The following is an 18,623-nucleotide window of genomic DNA, read 5'->3' as shown; positions in this document are numbered from 1 at the left end:
CTTGCAGCCATCAGAAAGGAGGCGATAACACACAAGTGCCAAGCGATTCATCTGGCCCTCGTCTTACAGGGTGTTCCCAAGGAAAGAGGTTCAAAATGCCACTTGGTAACCCTTTGAAAGCTGTTAGTCATGGGTCGGGTTCTTGGTGTGAGCTCAGAGCAGTGTCTATTCACCACCAGATGGGAACATTTCAGTATTTTAATTGGTAAGGCTGTGTTCATGCACGACCATGGATCATCAGTTCCGTGGCATTCCCCGCTGGACCTCCCAACACCCCTGTCATGCCTCATATTTCAAAGCTCCAAACAGGGTTCACACCCCAGCAGCTGGTTGTAATGTAACCACAGCACAAGACTGGGGAAAAAAACACAGCCACCCAGGAGTGACACACTTTAATGACTTGGGCCCAATTATGCCATTTGGACGAGTTCAGAACACCAACACTGAGTGTGTAAACTGGAGGATTGCCCAAGACCTTGGACCTCAGAAGGACACGAGCTCAGAATTCACCTTGGACAGCAAGGGACAATGTGGGGTCAATTACTGGCCAGGATTATGGTCCCTTATCCTGGCAAAGTAGAGCTCACTCGGGATCCATCAGGCCAAGCCAGGGAGGAGGCTGGGGGCCTTCTAGGGAAATTCTGTCCTAAAGGGAATTGCATAAGGAAGGCAGGGGTGCTGAAAATCCTAGTTCACAGGGAGCAGTCATGTTTATGTAACAAGGCCCAGCAGTAGCCTTAAAAGCTGCATCAGAAATCGTTCCTCCTGGATACAAATCAAGCAGGAAAAGGAATTCAGAGGCCTGTACAAGGATCCCAGCAGAATTCAAATCTAGGTCAGGGGTGAACATGGAGCCCCTAGAGGGGTCTCAGGAGGGAAAGTCCTGCCTGCCTTTAGTCCATTTTCAAATGATCTTCCTCGGGCCTTGTCCTCTCCACATGCACGTTTTGATCTTTTTACATTGGTTTCCCCACTTAGAGCTGATGCAATTCCAGAGATTCAACTGGAAAACTAAAAGCTCCTAAAATTTGGTCAAAAGAAACCTCAGCAGCTGGAGTCTGGGTGTCCCAGAGGTTGCCATGCCATAAGGCCTGGGGCTGACCAGGGGGCCACGGAGACAGGCTCTCTGGACTGGCCAACAGGGAGAATCCACCCCTGCCCTCACCCAACTCCTGCCCGGCCTCACTCATTCTCGTTGAGCAGCTCCATGTCCTGGAACCAGGCCCCAAATCACTCCTTGGGGTCTTTTTATAATTCTTTGCAGCGACCTGGAGCAGCAGGATCTCCCTCATGACTCGGTGTTCTTGGGACCAGAGGGAAGGAGAGGATGCAGACAGGGCCTGGTTGGGGGATGTTGCAGGGGCCTTGTGGGGGGTGAGGAGTGGGGCAGGGGACCAGTCCTGGGAACGCTCCTTCCCTCCAGTTCCATCCAGGCTCTACCTGTTCTCAGAATGGGAATAATCAGCCCCTCCTCCAAGAAGTTTTCCTTGATGCCATCCTCCCTTCAACCCACGCGCCAACTGGATGGGTCTCGACTTCTACCAAAATCTTCCACTCAATGTAAGATACAAGGGGTGGAGCCAGAAACTGTTCTCCCCAGAGGGTCTCTGATTTCCACCTCCTTCCCCTCCCCTGCAAGGAGTGCCACAGCTGCTCCTCAGTCCTCTTCTCAAGGTTGATCTCATTCCCCTGGAAGGCAGACAGCCAGAGTCCATCAGACAGAGCCCCCTAGCCTGACTAGCCCCCTATGCCCTGCCCTTCTCATGTGGCACTACTGCCAGGTCCCCAGAGGGGGCGGGGCATGCAGAGAAAACAGGACTTGGACCTAGGATGGGCTCTGGGCTCCAGACTAGTAGGACATGGGGGGAGGCTGAGGGACCTGGCAGCACAACCCTCTCTGATGACAGACTTGGAGGCTGAGGCCTCAGGCAGAGGGGACTGCTCAGCCACTTATGTGCTGCCTGACTTGGGGGGGGCGACTGCTCTCTCCCTCCACGGGCAGCATGGGAGGGACAGGCAGAGTCCAGCTCAGATAAAACCTCACGCAGCTGTGCCATCAGGCAGCTCTGAGCTTCCCCAGCCTGAGGAACGAGAATGGATGTCTCAGGCGGAGCCTCTGTTCACTCATCCCTAAGATGGGCCTGATGCCCCAGCTCCCAGGGGCGGCTGTGAGGCTCTCACGAGAGGAGATGTGCCAAGTGCTGAGAGCTCAGAGCTCAGTGCGGGGGCTCACGCATCCCCAGGCTCAGGATCCTGGTCCTTCCTGCTTGGTCCTCAGATTTATCCACTTCGAGATAATCACCCATCGCCAGGTGCAGCATCAGCAGTTCACCGAGGAAAGTGCCAAGATAGGGGACAACACCCTGTGACATCGGGGTGCGGGTGGGATGAGCCCTTGCTCTCAAGTCGGACCCCTGCAGACCCTCCCCTGAAAAGTCCTCACCCTCAGCCTCCTGGCCCACCCCAGGGTTCCCATGGGGAGCAGCCTAGGACCCTTAGCAGCCTCCCCTCAATTCTTCCTCCCTTCACACCCCAAGAACACCACACTCCTCCTCCTCACCTCCCAGGGCCGGCTTCTGGCAAATCACAGGGTATGTGGTCCCTGGCCCTCACCACAACAAATCCATCCTACACCAGCTCTTCCAGGCCCCCCTCCTGGTCACTTCTACTGGGGGATTCAGACACTGTGGCACCAGGAGGAAGGGACCTCCTCTCTTGATTTGAGGCCTCCGGCTGGGAGGGCAGAGCCCCTCCTCCACAGGCACACTCACCTGCTGCTGCTGCTGCTTCTCCTGCACTCTCTGGGGGTTGCCCTCCGGGGGGCAAACGTGGAGGGCCCCTCCTGCCAGAGTCGAGGACAGTGTCAGCGAGACCATACTCCCCTCACCCCATTTCTCTTGAGCACCACTGGCCTCTGACCCTGAACATCTGACTCGAGTGAACTGGCACCAATGCCACTCCACCCTGCAAGGTCTTGTGATTCCAGAACAAGCCCAGCTCCAACTCTCACTCTGGGTGTGAGCTCGGGCTTTTGGCCTGGCCTCCCCGAGCCTGTTTCCTCATCTGGAAAGTGTGAGAACTCCAGCTACCTCACAGGTTCTCCTGAGGACTCACTGTCGCATGACTGTCATCATTGTTCTGGCCCTCACCCCTCCAGGTGGAGCAGGCAGAAAGCTCCCACATTCCTTTCCTCCCTCTTACCTCATTACCACCCTGTGAGGCCTGCACCACACAATCACCACACAATCACCATACCTCCATTTCCCTGATGGGGAGACAGAGGACCAAACAGGGGCAGTGAGTTGCTGAGGGGCCAACAGAGGAGAGGCCGCTTGCCCCTCTCAGCCAGAGGCCCTGTTCCAACATCCTTGCCTAACCCCCAGCCCCACCACTGACAACAGTCTTGTCCCCTGAGCTCTCAAAGCTTGGCCCTGGGCCGAGCCGTGGATCGAGAGGATGGGGTGTCTTGGGAGTCTGGTTGTTGAGTGGCTCCTGCCTGCCCCAGTCCCCTGGAGTGTCTCTCCCCCATGCCGGACAAAGGCAATGCCAAACCCTTCTCCTCCCCAAAGAACAACTCAGGATATTCGCCTGCACTGAACTCTTTCTTTATCCACTCAGGAACTGGACCCACAAGGTGCCACCTCTGATCAACAGGGAAGGGGGTGACAGGATGCTTTGCTTCCCCGTTTACATGAAGCTCTTAACGTCCTTTCAGCAGGATCCACTAAGAATCCATCAGTTGCCTAGACGCTACTCATAAGCCACCTGGGGCCTATATCATTGCCAACCAGGCACTCAGGTGAGACTCCTGTGGTTGACTCAAGTGACTGCTCTAGGGGTCCAGTGGGGAGTCCCACAATGCACACACATCTGTCTCTGGTCAGTTGTTCAGATCCAAGGATGAGCAGCCTGTTTGTCCTCCTGTGCCAGGGGAATCCCCTGTTGTGCCCGTCCCTGGGGTAGGCAGTGTGCCCTCCCCTTGGAGACATGGTGAAGATAGAAGGAGCAGCAGGGGCCTGGCTTCCTGAGGACAGGTTTAGGCTGAGGGATAAACCCACCCAACCACCCAACAGCCTGGAAGAAGCTACATCCAGCAGGATGGACGTGAGTGGAAGCCAGAGACCTGCTGATGGCGCCAGCTCGGCAACTCGTCCTGGAACAGCCCAGCCAACACCACTGTGTCCCATGACCAAGGCCTCCTGCCCACAAATGGCACCCCACCTGCCCATGGGCAGAACAGATCCCTCTGCTTGTTAACCTGGACAAGATAAACAGGAATGTTTCAGAGAAAGTTCAAGTGAGAAATTATCAAAACCACAGCTTGCTCAGTCCCCCTCCCCCCCTGGCCCCTGCTTTCTTTCCAGACCCCCAGCCTCCACTCTACCTTGGTCATCAGTTCTCTGTTCAAGGACTCGTCTTGGCTATAGCTCTCTTTAAATTTTTCAGAGCTCTCCCTGAGAGGAAGGGAAAGAGGGAAGGATAAATTTAGGGATAATGTGAGGGGTCTAAGTGCATATCCTTTTCTTTGACAACCTGAGAGATTCAAACTGCCTGGAGGAGTGCTCTCACTGGGCTCCTCTGAGCGCTAAGGTCTCGTGGGACTGGGAGGGGGCTCTCCTGTTGGTCACTGGGGTCTCCATTCGCCTGCTATACAAAGCAGCTCTCTTTTGACCACTTTGAGTTTCAACTGGGCATAGAGTTCTGTTGCCATAAACACTTGAAAATCTCCAATGTGGCTCAACCCAGTACCTGGCATTTAGGGAAACCGAGTCCTGAAGCAGAATTGGTGCACTAAGGACACCGGGAGACTTAGAGACCCACCACTGAGGCCCAGGCCCTGTCCCCATCATTTGCTGCCTCCCAGGAGTTCCCAGCTGACTGAGGGGCCAATGGCAGACATTCAGGAGATCCCCCATCCACCCTGGTTCTCCTATGGAGAGGGGCACTACCCACCAGGAAACTTCCTCCATGTGTTCTTCAGGTGGCATATGGATGTTTTCTGCAGAGAAGAGATGACAGTGCGGGGCGAGGAGAAGTTCTTCAGGATCTCGCACTCCTGGGGAAGGGAAGAGAATAAGCTGTGAGGTGGGGTACTGGAGCCCTGCTTGCTCTAGCTTCAGTCCCCTTCTATTTAAATCTCCCCTCCTGGATTAGACAGATGTACAGGGAGCCCCAGAAGGGCACATTTAGGACCCAAAGAGTAACACTCACAAGGAGGAGGATTTTAGCTCAACCCAAGGAGGGAGCCAGGTAGGAAGTGAGCATCCCCACACTGGGACCTGGAGTCAAGGTCAACGTGCTCCTGGCAGGAAGGATCTAGGGACTTGCAGGGGCTTAGACCACACACTGCAATCCTGGGAGCTGATAAAGATGGAGGCAGTTCCTAAGGCTCCAGAGAGGGGCTCCACTGGGCCTCCCACAGCACACCTGGGCCACCTGGATCCAGCGCTCCACCACCCTCACCCTGTCCTGGGCCATCATGCTCGGGACCCCAAGGCAGGTGGTGATGACGAGGTTGGCCACCCTTCTGAAGTGGTCGATATTGGCCTGGACGGTGTGTGCCAGGTGCTCATTGCCGGGCTTGTTCCTCTTGCCCCAGGTGGAGCCCAGACACTGAGAGGGCACCACCTTCTGGAAAGGCTCCTGGGGAACAGGGGGAGTGTCACCCAGCATTGCCACACCCTAGCTCTGTGTCCACAGCCCACAAAGTCCCACACAGGGGTCACAATTTAAAGCTGGAGCTCAGGAAGCTCATGATGTGGCCTGAGCCTTGTTAGAGTCCCTGGCTTTTCTTCTCTGTCACTGCAGGCACCCAGCAGAGGATGACCCGGGACCCAATACTGGCAGGGAAGGGAGAGGGGCATTTGCATCCAGCCCGTCCTGGCTAACTCCAAGCTCCAGATGGTGGCTCAGCTTGGCTCATCCCAAGGGAGCATCTTCCAACAACCTGATCCCCCCTCTGGTCCCACTCCCCATTCTGATGCACATTCCCCTGTGGTAGCTACAACCACGGGCTTTGTCTGTCTCCCTCATAGTGAAGTACACATCAGGTGTCTAATAAGTCCTGAGGCTGTTGGGCCTCCTGAGCAGAAGGTTGGGCCACCAGGGACCTGGCTGCACACAGTGAGTTCCCCTCCCCCACTGATGGGCCAGACCCTGCTCACCCTTCCGTCTCTTCTACCTCATGGAGCCGGCACAGCCACTCTGTGCAGCAGGTCCTGTTAGTGTCCACCTCTACAGTCTGTAGGTGGACAGCAAATGTTTGGGGGTTCAGAAAGTTGCCCAGGTCGTATGGTTGGTAAGGGGTGGAGCCAGGATTCGGGCCCAGATCATAGGAGACTGGATGAGGTCTGGGGCAATGATGGCAGAGGGAAGGCCTACCCCACCCGCCCTGAAAGCCCAGCTGCTCACCGCATCCATCACGGTCAACTGCTCCACCACCAGCTTAGGAGGGAAGGCCGTAGGTTGGGCTTCTTCTCATGCTTCTTAGCCACAGGTGGAGATGGACTTCCCACTAGAAATGATGGTCCAGGTGACTCCAGCTCAGCAGCTTCCACTCCTGCTGCAGCCGATGTCGGCCCTTGCTCCAGCTCCAACACTGCTGGTGGAGGGGACACTGGCTCCAGTGCTAGAGAGGGTGGTGTCAAGGAAGCTGGAGCCAGCTCTACCTCCACCACTGCCCACTGCTCTGCTTCTGCTGCTGGCTGGAGCTCTGCAACTGGCACTGGAGCGGGATAAAGAGAAAGGTTCACTCACATAGCTGACTTTCCATGTGTCCTTCTAAATACAGGAAAGATCCCACTTCCTTTCCAGGAATAGCCAGCCTGCAGTCCCCCTTACCCTCTGGCTCTGCCTCATTGGCCTCCAGAAGCTCACACCAGTCAAAGGAAAGAGGGTCACAGCAGCTCAGCTCTGAACCAGGCAAGGTTACCTGCATGTACATCCCCTTTAGCTTGAAAAAGAGACAGCCCCTGACTGGTCCCACCCTAGTTCTGGTCCAACCCCATCATCTCAAGGTCCTGAGTGTGGAGGCCCTCTGCTCCTGCTCTCATCTCAGAGCAGCACTGGATGGTGTGGGTGGCCTCATGCACCTGCCCCTTGTCTAGTGAGTTGGTGGAGTTGAAACCATTGGGCAGCTACTCGATGACCTCCTGAGTGGAGTTCTGCAAAGACTGCCTGGGAGCTGGGCCAGAGGGAATCAGGGGCTGCCTGCACACTGCCACTGTGGTCAACCCCCAAGAGAAAGTCTGCTCCTCAGTTCAGGCACAGAGGGCATCCTGGCAAAGAACTCTGGTCAGGAAGGGAAGGAGATGAAACCTCTAGGGCTCAATAACATACGAGTTGAGCAGCTCACCTTCTCATGCTGCCAGCCATGACCTGGGTACGAACGTCACAGACCCACAGGCTTCCGACACCTAACAACCAGCTCCTGCCCAGGAATGGCCTGCCCCACATACCCTGCCTTCCCCACACCACACAGACACACAAACACACACAAACACACGATGAGGGGCCTGGATTTTGGGGTTGATCAGGTGGGATCACCGTTGTGTCCTGATCTGCACTAACCTTTCCTGGGCTGCCCATGTTACCCTTCACTGCCTCCTGTCAGACACCCAGAGGTGTCAGGGATGAGGGCTGAGCCAATGTAGGCAACAATCAAAAAGATTCTATTTCTGGGCTTTTTTGAGCCCAGATCCTGCAAAAGTTGGGATACAACAACAAAACATTTCTGCCTCTTGACTGTCTCCCGTCAAGTGAGCTGGATGGGGGACTGTGGGTGCCTTGTTACCAGAGTTCAAAGATCTGTTGAGGCCTAGGACCAAGGAGATGGGGTCATTTTTCAAGATTCCTATACCTGGACCCCTTACCTCAATCAGATTTCTCCAGAGCTACCCCCTGAGCCCGGGCTGCTCACCCTCTTCTCTCATGTCACTTCCTGAACTGTACACAAGGAGCCTACACAGCCCTAGCCCCAGTTCCCTAGAAACCTAACTCAGGTCCTTGCTTTGAGGAGACAGAGATGAATGCAGATTTCCTTTAACTTACCAGTTCTTCATCCTGGGATAGTCCCTGTGCCTCTCAGGTCCTCCCCAGTCTCCAAACCTACACCAGGGGGATCAGGCTAGAATCTACTTCCTAGGGACCTCAGCTGGTGTATATGAGATAATATCTATTATCCCTGTGGGCTGGTGTCACATGTACCTAAGGCACAAAATTAGAGATGGAAGAATAACAAGAAGGGGTGACAGGTAGCACAGAACACCACTCAAAACAGGCCTGTGTTCTAGCAATTTTATATTGGAACAGTCACTTCCAACTTGGCCTCATTTTCAGGTCAGCATCATGAGGGGGTTGAAACTAATGGAAATTTAGATACTGCCACCCTGTGGCATTAAACCATTCAATTGTTTCCTGTTTTATGGAGAATGAGACCCAAGTGCCTCATCTTGGCCTATGAGGTGGGCAGCCTCCACAGTGGTACCCAGTAAGCCCCACCCATGGTATAGCCATCCCCGTGGAACCACTAAGTAGTTAGTAACTGGCTTCTGAACATAATAACAGCCAAAGTGATCTGATGTCTTGTCTAAATTTTAACAACACAAGTCTCTCACTTCCTCTTACTCCGTCTTTCATGCTCCATCTCTCTCTCTCTCTCTCTGTCGAATCCCTGTAGCTGAGGAATCAAATACCAGTGTTTTGGGACTGCCCAATGTGGAGGCCTATAGAGGAGAGAAGCACGGGAGTGCCCAGGCCAACAGACAGAAAGAAACTTAGACTCTCAGTCCAAACTGAACCCTGAAGGCTGAGAGTGACCTTTGGGGCTAGTCCTCCCCCAGTTGAGCCTCAGTTGAGGCCACAGCACCAACCTGTTCAACTCACTGAGGCAGAGGCACCAAGCTGAAACGTGCCTGATTGCTGATCCACACAAATTGTGAGATAGTCAACATTTGTAGTTTTGAAATGCAAGGTTAGGGGCAATGAAGTTAGAGAGGGAAAGGTAACTGACACAGCCTACCAGGCCCTGGCCCTACCTTCCACCCCAGCTCCTGTTCTCTCCTCCCAGCCTCCCTCCAGCTGCACTGGCCACATTTCTAACCTCCTCTGGCCAAACTCACTTCTACCTGTGAGACTCAGGACCAGTGGTGTCATCCCCGTGACACACTGCTCCCAGACCCCTGAAGGGTTGGCCCCCTCTTGTCATTCTGGTCCCAGAAAACGTCACCCCAGTGAGGCCTTTCAGACCCTCCTACCCAGTGATGCCCAGCCCTCCCTCACGGCCCCCTGCTGTGTTTCTCTACAGCACTTGCTCTTTTCTTGCTCCTGTTTTTGCTTTTGTCCATTTCCCCTCTAGGCTGTGAGCTCCTGGCAGGCAGGGACCACTTGGTCATTTTCATCCTGCACTTTGGCCCACCAGGGCACCTGGCACAGGGTGAGTGCTGAGTGCACAGCTGCTGAATGAGTACATGGGAAGATCTTGCACCCCGCCCCCTGCTTCTGACCAACTGTGATTGTGGAGATGAACACTAGAAATAGGAGGTACAAGTTGTTTCTGAGGCAGAGGGACAGCCAGAAAGACCTCTGCTTGACTCTTCTCTGCTCCAGGAGGTCAAGAAAAGTTCAGTGGACACCGTGTAAGTTCCAGGTTTACAGGAGAAGGAAAGGCCTTGATGTATATGTATATTATGTAATGGTTACCAAAATAAGTTTAGTTAACATCAATCACCAAGCAAACATAAAAGATTTTTTCCTGGTGATGAGAAGTTTTAGGATCTACTTTCTTAGCAACTTTCAAATGTACCACACAGCAATGTTAACTCGCATAGTGCTGTATATCAAGTATATCTCAATACAACTGAAAAAAATAAAAACAAAATCTAACTTGCCACCACTGACACAAGAGGCTTCCCGCCCCCTGGTGGCCAGCACTAGCACTGCAGCCCTCACCAAAACTCCACCAAACAGAAAGGAATCATTCTTCAGATGTCCTCAAGGCAGAGGCTCTCCAGGGTCCCAGAGGTAAAGGAGCAGGACCTGTCGGCTTCGAGAGAGTGGGGTGAATCTTGGGAGCCTACATATCCCCCCATCTTGCTGTCCCCCACCAGGTGTCTTCTTCATTCCTGAGGCATCCAACCTCAACCAGGACAATGACTCCCCCCTGCCTCCAGATGAGGACCCCGAGGATCCAACAAGAACTGGTTTTCTCCCTCATCTCTAGACTTGGGGTCCAGTGCTCTGGCATCTTCTTCCTTATCCCCAGTTCTCATCCACCCATGCCCCCATGCCTCCTCAGTTCTAAATGATCTCAAGTGGGTGGAAAGCATCTTCTCAACATTTCAGAGCACAGTAGGTCATCAACAGAGAACCTAGTCCAACAGACACATTGCAAGTGCATGGAACACTTGGAGTCACCTGCTGGATGCACTCCATTTTATACAGGAGGACCCTCACTGAGGTATTCTCTCCTGTTCCCAATGCCTACACAAGGGGAGGATGGACTCATCACAGTTCTGGGTGCCCACAGAGGTGGACTGCAGGATCCCAGTCCTGTGCTCGCCAGGCTGGGCCAAGGATGGGTCTGGAACAGACAGATAGGCAGAAACCTAGGAACCTTAGAGATTCCTCTGCCCATCTCTGGGCATGTATCTAGGAGAACGAATGCCATGGTCCCCTGGGAGAGCTGCCTCCCATCTCTCTCCCTCCTGCCTCTTGTCACTTCCTCTGGGTCAGCTCTTTCTTGACTGCACTTCCATGGCCCCCACATGAGAATTCAGTGTGAGTGGGGGTGCCTATGCACATGCTATGATGAGGAGAGGAAAATGACCTCATATGGAGAGGGGTGGGCAGCAATCCTCTAAGATCTTAATGCTTCTCATTGCCAAAGGAGACCTGAGGGAAGGGGCGGAGCCTTGGCCAAGGAAGCTGGAGCTCTGTCTAGTCTTTGGGACTCGGACTACCTCCTGTGGTCTGGGCTAGTACTTGCCTCTTTCTGGGCTAGTTTCCCAACTGCACAGTGAGGGGTAAGATGTGCAACAGCACAAGCGTGTGCTCAGCCAGGACAGGTCATCAGGCCCCATAGATACATTAAGTATGTTTTAAGTGTATTGAAGACATTAATATTGCTGTGCAATCATCACCACGATCCATCTTTAGAAGTCTTTTCATCCTACAAAACTGAAACTCTATACCCATTCATGAATAACCCCCCATTTCTCCTCCTCCCAGCCCCTGGCAAACACCATTCTACTTTCTGTCTCTCTGAATCTAGCGATTTCAGCAACCTCATAGAAGGGAAATCACACAAGGTTGTATTTTTGTGACTGGCTTATTTCATTTAGAGTAATATCCTGAAGGTTCATCCACGGTGTGCCATATCTTAGACTTTCCTTCCTTTGTTAAGGATGAATAATATGCCATTTTATGTATATACCACATTTTGCATATCCATACATCCCTGGACAGATAGCCTAGCCGGGCCCAAAACCAAGCCCAAAATAAAATGGGGCCCCAACCAGACTTTTATCAACGGTCCCCTGGAGACTACTTTCTTAAGCCACGTTCCACATATTTACTAAGGATCTAGTTTTGGGCCATGAGTTCTTTTTCAGAAACTCCGTTTTTCCTCCTTGGGCAAGTTTCAACTGGTTTGAACCAGTGAGACCACAAGACGGCTGGCAAGACTTAAACCATCACTGCTGTTTGAGTCAAGTGACTGGAGGATGACGTAGGGGACCAAGAACTCAGCTGCCAATCATGTTAAGGACACTGCCTTTTGAACGTGGGATGTATGACAGAACATGAAAATCTACTTGCGCAAAATGCGTAGGACTGCCCCCAACCTCCCGCACCCACTACTTTGCCCTTAAAAAGCCCTTTCAACGGCCCATTGGGGAGAAGGATTTAACCTTTGGCTCCTGTCTCCCTGCTGGCCAACCTCGTAATAAAGCTTTTTCCCTTCTACAAGAGCGGTATCTCATGGTTGGCTTAAGGGGTGCATTGGGCAGCGAGCCCTTCCTCGGTTATGATACTTGGGTGGCTTCTATGTTTTACCTATTATGAATACTGATGCTATGAATATGGCTGTTGAAATATGTTTTGAAGAATATGCTTTCAACTCTTTGGGGGCGTATATACCCAGAATTGAAATTGCTGGGTCCTATATAATTATATTTTTAATTTTTTTTAGGAATTGCTATACTGATTTCTACAGTAACTATATATTTTATCTTCCCAAGACAGTGCACAAGGGTTCCAACTTCTCCACATCTTGACCAACACTGGTTCTATTCTTTTTCTTCTTCTTCTTTTTTTTTTTTTTTTGGATGCCAACTTTTTTTTTTTTTTTGATCGATGAATGTGAGGTGGTCTCTCACTGTGTTTCTGATTTGCATTTCCCTAATGATTACTGATGATGAGCATCTTTTCATATGCTTATTGGTTATTTGCAGATCTTCTTTGAGCAAATGTCTACTCATGTGCTTTGTTCAAATTTGATTTGGGTTGTTTGATTTTTGTTGTTGAGTTTAGGAGTTCTCTATCTATTCTGGATATTAAGCCCTTGTCAGACACATGGTTTGCAAATATGGTCGCCCATCCTGTGAGTTGTGCTTTTACTGTTGATAATGTCTTTTGAGATACAAAACTTTTTAATATCCATGAAGTCCAGCATGTGTATTTTCTTATTTTATTGGCTGCTCCTTGGGGGTCATATCCTCGAAATCATTACCAAATCCTATCTTGTAAAGTTTTGTCTTATGTTTTCTTCTAAGAGTATTATAGTTTTAGCTCTTACATTTAGGTCTTTGATCTATTGGGAATTAAGCTTTGTATATGGTGTTAGGTAAGGGTCCAAGTTGATTCTTTTGCATGTAGATATCCACATTTTCCAGCACAACATGTTGAAAGGGCTTTTCCTCTTTGAATAATCTTGGCACCCTTGTCAAACATCATTTGATCACATGGGTGAGGGTTAATTTCTGGGCTCTCAATTCTGTTTCCATTGGTCAATATGTCTGTCTTTATGCTATGACAATGCAGTTTTGATACTGTAGATTTGTAGTAAGTTTTCAATCAGGAAGAATCAGTCCTCCAACTTAGTACCTTCTTTCAAGATTATTTTTGGTATCTGGGCTTACTTGAGATTCCATAAGAATTTTGGGATGGGTTTTTTTCTATTTCAGCACAAAACGTCCTTGGGATTTTGGTAAGGACTGCACTGGATTTGTTGATCTCTTTGGATAATGTTGACATCGTCACAATAAGGAGTCTTCCAATCCATGGTGATGGGATGTCTTTCATTTCTAGTAGTGCCGGGTGGTTGTTCAGGTTGAGGGGGTGGCACTCCTAGAGGCAGTCGTGCAGAAACCCACAATTCCTCCTCACTGTGCCTTCACCATTTCCTTAGAACTCATCAACCATCAACAGAAGAGAAAATGCATGTAAAATGCATGTGGGAAATTTGCAAGGACTGGGTGTGCCAGTCGGTGCGCACCCAGGGTCTGAACCCGGGCCCCCAGTAGCGGAGCACATGCACTTAACCGCTAAGCCACTGGGCAGGCCCTGGTGTCTTGTTTTAAACACATGACTTCTGTTGGTCCTTGATTTCCCCAGTTACACCCCAGCTGTCCTTTCACTGACCATTGTTGGTCACACACCCACTGCACCTGCCTCCAATCCTTCCCCTTCAACACCGTAATCTCACACAGAGTTCCTCCCGACACTATCATGGCATCTCCCACCACACGTCCCCTATATCTTCCATACAGCCATCAAGAGGCTTCACAAACACCATCACCATTTATGTCCAGTGGGCTGAGAGGGCTGCCCGTGCACTGGGAATCAGGAGTCACAGGGTCTGTCACTTGGCCTCCAATCACATACTGTACCCCAGATGAAGGGCTTACCCTGCGGAGACACTCACTAGTAGCCAACTCCATCAAACAACAACATCTTTGACCCAGGCTTCCTTCAAAATTATCCCCCCACTTTCTGCCCCAACTGCTCCTTTAGGGGTCATTTTGGGGCAGCCTTTGAGGCCACCTTGGTGATTTTGTGCCCAGGCCCAGACAGCTCCTGGCCCACAAACGCTTTAACCATAACCTCTGAAATCATATAGCACAGGTAGCCAGTGAATGGGTGCAAATTACTGGTTTTACCTCAAGACACCTAAGGAATATTTCACACCAGGAGTATCCACTTTTGGGTTTTACTGTGGGCTGATATCACAAGGCTCTCATCCAGTGAGCTTCTCTCTTCCCCAATCCCGTGAACAGCTTTCTCCAGGCTATATTGTGCAATGCATTATTGTCTCTCTCTCAGCCTGCTTCCCTCAGGTCGCAGGTCCCTTGAGTTTCCTGCCCTGACTAGCTACCACCAACCCATAGAAACAATGTCAGTCCTATAGCACTGGGTGTTCAGTTCTACTAGGATTGACTGACTGGACTGGGCACAGGAGTGGTGGCCCTACCCACACAAAATAAGGAAACTGAGGCAACTAAGAGGTATCAACAACCTTAACACAACATGGACAACAACTCCATAAGAACATATCCTAGCCCTTGAACAACAGTCTCATGAGTCTCTCGCCTAAATGGTTTTAGAAAATGGCCTGGCCCTAGACTGTCTATACCGGCCAAGGAAGGAGGGGTTGGTGCCTTTCCTAGAACCACTTGCTGAGTGCACATCAACAGAGAAGTTCAAACCTACCTCCACCAAATGGCCCAAGAGGTTAAAATATTGCATAATATTACCCAAATCTTTGAATAGATACCAAAGGCCCCCGAGATCACTGACCTATTTTCATGGCTGGTCTCTCCAAGTTGGGGACAATGGAAATGGACTGGATTTTAGATTGTTGCTTGTATAATCATAGGATTTGTTACTATAGCCCTCGTCGGATGTTTACTCTCTTGGCTACAACCTGCCATACTCCTAATAACTCCATTAATTACACTTATTAAATATACTAACCAACTTAAAATTAACCAATACCCTGATTAACTTAAAAAATTCAAAATTTTTATGTGGAAAATCTGCTTAACGTAGAATACACCGTTTTAAGCATTTCAAAGTATACATTTGTGTGGCTTTTAACACAATGATTATGTCGTGTGGCTATCACCACTATCTAATTCCAGAACATTTTCAACACCCCCAAACAAACCCATACTCATTCACACTCTATTTTCTGCTAACCCAAGCTCATGGAAACAACTCATCTGTTTTCTCCCCCTATGGATTTCCCTATTCTGGACATTTCATTCAAATGGCATCCTGTTATCTATTGCCTTTGTGGATGGCTTCAGTGAGCACACGTTTCAAGGTTCACCCATGGCTGAGCATGTAGCAGTACTTAATTCTTTTTTATGGCTTATAATATCCTATATTATGAATAGGACACATTTGGTTTATACAGTCATAACTGGATAGTAATTTGGGTTTGTTCCACTTTTGGACCATTGTGAACACTGTTACTTTGAATGTCTATGGGCAAGTTTGCTCTTTTGGACATATCTACCATGGGCCTCTCCAGGTCAATGGTAATTCTAGGTTTAAGATTTTAGAAAATGCCAAGCTGTTTTCTGCAGTGGCTGCATCATTTTACTTTCCCACCAGTAATGTATGTGGGTTTCCCTTTCTCCACATCTTTACCAACATGTGTTATTTTCCATTATGTTGAATATAGCCTTCATTTTGAGCATGAAATAGTATCACATTGTGCTTTGAATTTGCATTTTCCTAATAATTAATGATACTGAGCAACTATCTTGTGCTTATTGGCCATCTATGTATTTCATAGAGACATGTCTATTCCAGTTGGTGGTTACCCCATTTCATTGACTTGTCTTTTATAATTGAGTTCTAAGAGATCTTTATATATTCTCAAAATAAGAGCCTTCTCACTTATATACGTTGCAAATAGTAGGAGACATCAAAGACCCACTTTTAACAATGGATAGAATATCCAGACAGAAAACAGGAAATAGCAGACATGAAAACATTAAATACTAAATGGAGCTATCAGACACACACAGAACATTTTACTGGACAGCAACACAATGCACACTCTTCTCATGGGCACACAGACTATTTTCCAGAACAGATCACGTGTTAGGTCACAAAACAAGTCTTAACAAGATTAAGAAGACTGAAATAATACCAGGTAACTTTTCTAAACACAATGGCATGAAACCAGAAGTCAAAAACAGAAGGAAAACTGGAACATTCATAATACGTGGAAGTTCAACAAAATCTCTTCAACTTAAAAGTAGATCGGGGGCTGACAGGTGCTGTAGCGGTTAAGTGCGTGTGCTTTGCTGCTGGTGGCCCGGGTTAGGATCCTGGTCACGCACCGATGCATGCTTGTCAGGCCATGTTGTAGTGGCATCTCACATAAAGTGGAGGAAGATGGGCAAGGATGATAGCTCTGGGCCGGTCTTCCTCAGCAAAAAGAGGAGGATTGGCATGGATGTTAGCTGAGGGCTGATCTTCCTCACACAAAAAAAAGGTAGATTAAAGAAGAAATCAAAAGGGAAATTAGAAAATAGCTCAAAACCTACAAAAAGAAACAATAGGGGCCGGTCCGGTGGCGCAAGTGGTTAAGTGTGTGTGCTCCACTGTGGCGGCCCGTGGTTCGCCGGCTCAGATCCCGGGTGTGCACCGACGCACCGCTTGGCAAGCTATGCTGTGGCGGCGTCCCATATAAAGTGGAGGAAGATGGGCACGGATGTTAGCCCAGGGCCAGTCTTCCTCAGCAAAAAAAAAATAAAATAAAATAAAAGAGGATTGGCAGATGTGAGCACAGGGCCAATCTTCCTCAGCAAAAAAAAAAAAAAAGAAAGAAAGAAAGAAAGAAACAATAAACACACCAAAACTTCTAGGATGCAGAGAAAGTAGTAGTAAGAGGACAGTTTATAGTGATAAATTTGTACATTATAAGAGAAGAAAGATGTCAAAGAAAGAACCTGACTTACAGCACACAGCATTAAAAAAAGAAAAAATGAAACCCAAAGTTAGCAGAAGGACGGAAGTCACCAAGAGGCAAGTGGAAAAAAATTGAAAGACAGTATGGAAGATCAATAAAAGTAAAAGCAGAGTTTTGGAAAAAATAAAATTGAGAAACCCTTAGATAAAATATCTAGGAAAACAAAGAAAGATGACTCAAACTAAATCACAAATGAAAAAGGAGGCATTACAACGGATGCTTCAGAAAGAAAAAGATCAGAAGAGACTATTCTGAACTAGTGTACACTCATAAATTGGGGTAACCTAGAAAAAATAGATAAATTCCTAGAAACAACCTACAAAAACTGAATCATGAAGAAATAGAAATCTTGAACAGACCAGTAACAAATAAGCAGATTGAATCAGTAATCAAACACCTCCCAATGAGAAGGGACTTCTCCACTCTGCCTGACCTTAGCCAGCCTGCCCCAGTGCCAGGCTGACTCCTGTGGACCTAGCTGGCTCCCTGCAGGCTTCTGCAAATCCAGGCCCCTGGCTCACCCTGGAGCATGCCAGCTCTGGTGGCCTCAAGCAGCATCCTTGACACCAGGTTCCCACCAGGCTCCTGGGAACCCAGGCCCCCATCTCAGCCTAGGGGCTGCCATCTTAAACAGCCCAAGGTGGCTCTTGTGACCACAAGTGGTGTCCTTGGCACCAGGCTCCTGGTGGGCTCTGGTGAATCCAGACCCTGGCTCACCCAAGGTCCTGCATATGCCAGGCAGCCACAGGCAGCATTCACAGCCACAGGCAGCTTCTGTAACAGGGCAAACCCAAGACCCCAGGTCACTCCAGCACTTGCTGGCTCCAGCAACCCAGGTAGATTCCATTACACCAGGCTCCCAGGGGGCTGCTGGGAACTCAGGCCCATGGATCACCACACCACCTGCCAGTTCCAGCAGCTGTAGACAGCTCTTATGGAACGAGGCTCCTTGCAGGCTCCCACAAAACCAGGTCCCCAGTTTACCCAGGTGCTTGCTGACTCAGGCGGCCCCAGGCAGCTCCCATGGCACCAGGCACCGGCAGGTTCCCATGAATCCAGGCTTCCATCTTGATCCAGTGCCTGCTGGCTTCTGCAGCCTCAGGCAGCTCCTGTGGCCCCAGGATCCCAGCAGGCTCCCAGGAATCCAGACTTCTGGCCTACCACAGCACAAACTGTCTCTCGTGGCGCCAGGCTCCTGGCAGTCTCCCATGAACCAAGGCTCTCAGCTCATCCCAGCACTGGCGAACTCTCATGGCCCTGGATGACCCCTGTGGCTGCAGGCTCTCAAAGAGGACCTGCCAAAACAGGCTCCAGTGGGGCTACTCATGATCTCAGGGTCCCAGCTGTGCCCAGGGCCAGACACAATACCATAGACCCAAGCTTTCCACTCACCCCAGTACCAGGCTGTCCAAGGACTCCAGCAGCAAGCTTGCCCCTGGACACCACCAGATGGCCTACCCAGGACCCCTAGATGGGATGACTGTGAAGGCTTTGGTTTGCTAAAGCCATTCTGTAAAGACTGGAAGAGTTGCCTACTTCCTCAAATTTGCAGACACCAATGGAAGGCCACAAGGATCATGAATAATCAAAGACTCATGACACCACCAAAGAAAAAGAATAAAACTCCAATGACCGACCA

General features: G+C 50.0%; 1 protein-coding gene across 17 annotated transcripts in view; it reads right to left on the bottom strand.

Moving 5' to 3' along the window:
• The window catches only part of LOC131402331 (ral guanine nucleotide dissociation stimulator-like), a 216,405-nt gene that overhangs the window by 111,048 nt on the left and 86,734 nt on the right, over window positions 1-18,623 (bottom strand). Inside the window, exons 1-7 of one of the 17 annotated variants that reach the window (XR_009218548.1) lie at window positions 6,412-7,912; window positions 6,165-6,241; window positions 4,954-5,056; window positions 4,385-4,454; window positions 3,202-4,258; window positions 2,772-2,842; window positions 1,187-1,689 (exon numbers count right to left, since the gene is read on the bottom strand). The exons of 1 other annotated variant lie outside the window; for it this stretch is intronic. Coding sequence is in view for 9 of the 16 variants with exons in the window: in XM_058537157.1 (XP_058393140.1) it covers window positions 1,462-1,689; window positions 2,772-2,842; window positions 4,954-5,056; window positions 5,428-5,673 (648 nt within the window). In the remaining 7 variants the exon portion in view is untranslated. Of the gene's footprint in view, window positions 1-388; window positions 766-1,186; window positions 2,364-2,771; window positions 2,843-3,201; window positions 4,259-4,384; window positions 4,455-4,953; window positions 5,057-5,427; window positions 6,028-6,164; window positions 6,242-6,411; window positions 7,913-18,623 lie in introns of those variants that run through there. 15 more of the 17 variants (XR_009218547.1, XR_009218549.1, XM_058537157.1 and 12 more) reach the window with 15 other exon arrangements.

This window comes from Diceros bicornis (assembly GCF_020826845.1).
Source record: "Diceros bicornis minor isolate mBicDic1 chromosome 7 unlocalized genomic scaffold, mDicBic1.mat.cur SUPER_7_unloc_3, whole genome shotgun sequence".
Classification (NCBI taxonomy): Eukaryota; Metazoa; Chordata; class Mammalia; order Perissodactyla; family Rhinocerotidae; genus Diceros; species Diceros bicornis.
Note: the sequence above shows the minus strand (reverse complement) of the source record. Positions and strands in the feature narration are given on the sequence as shown.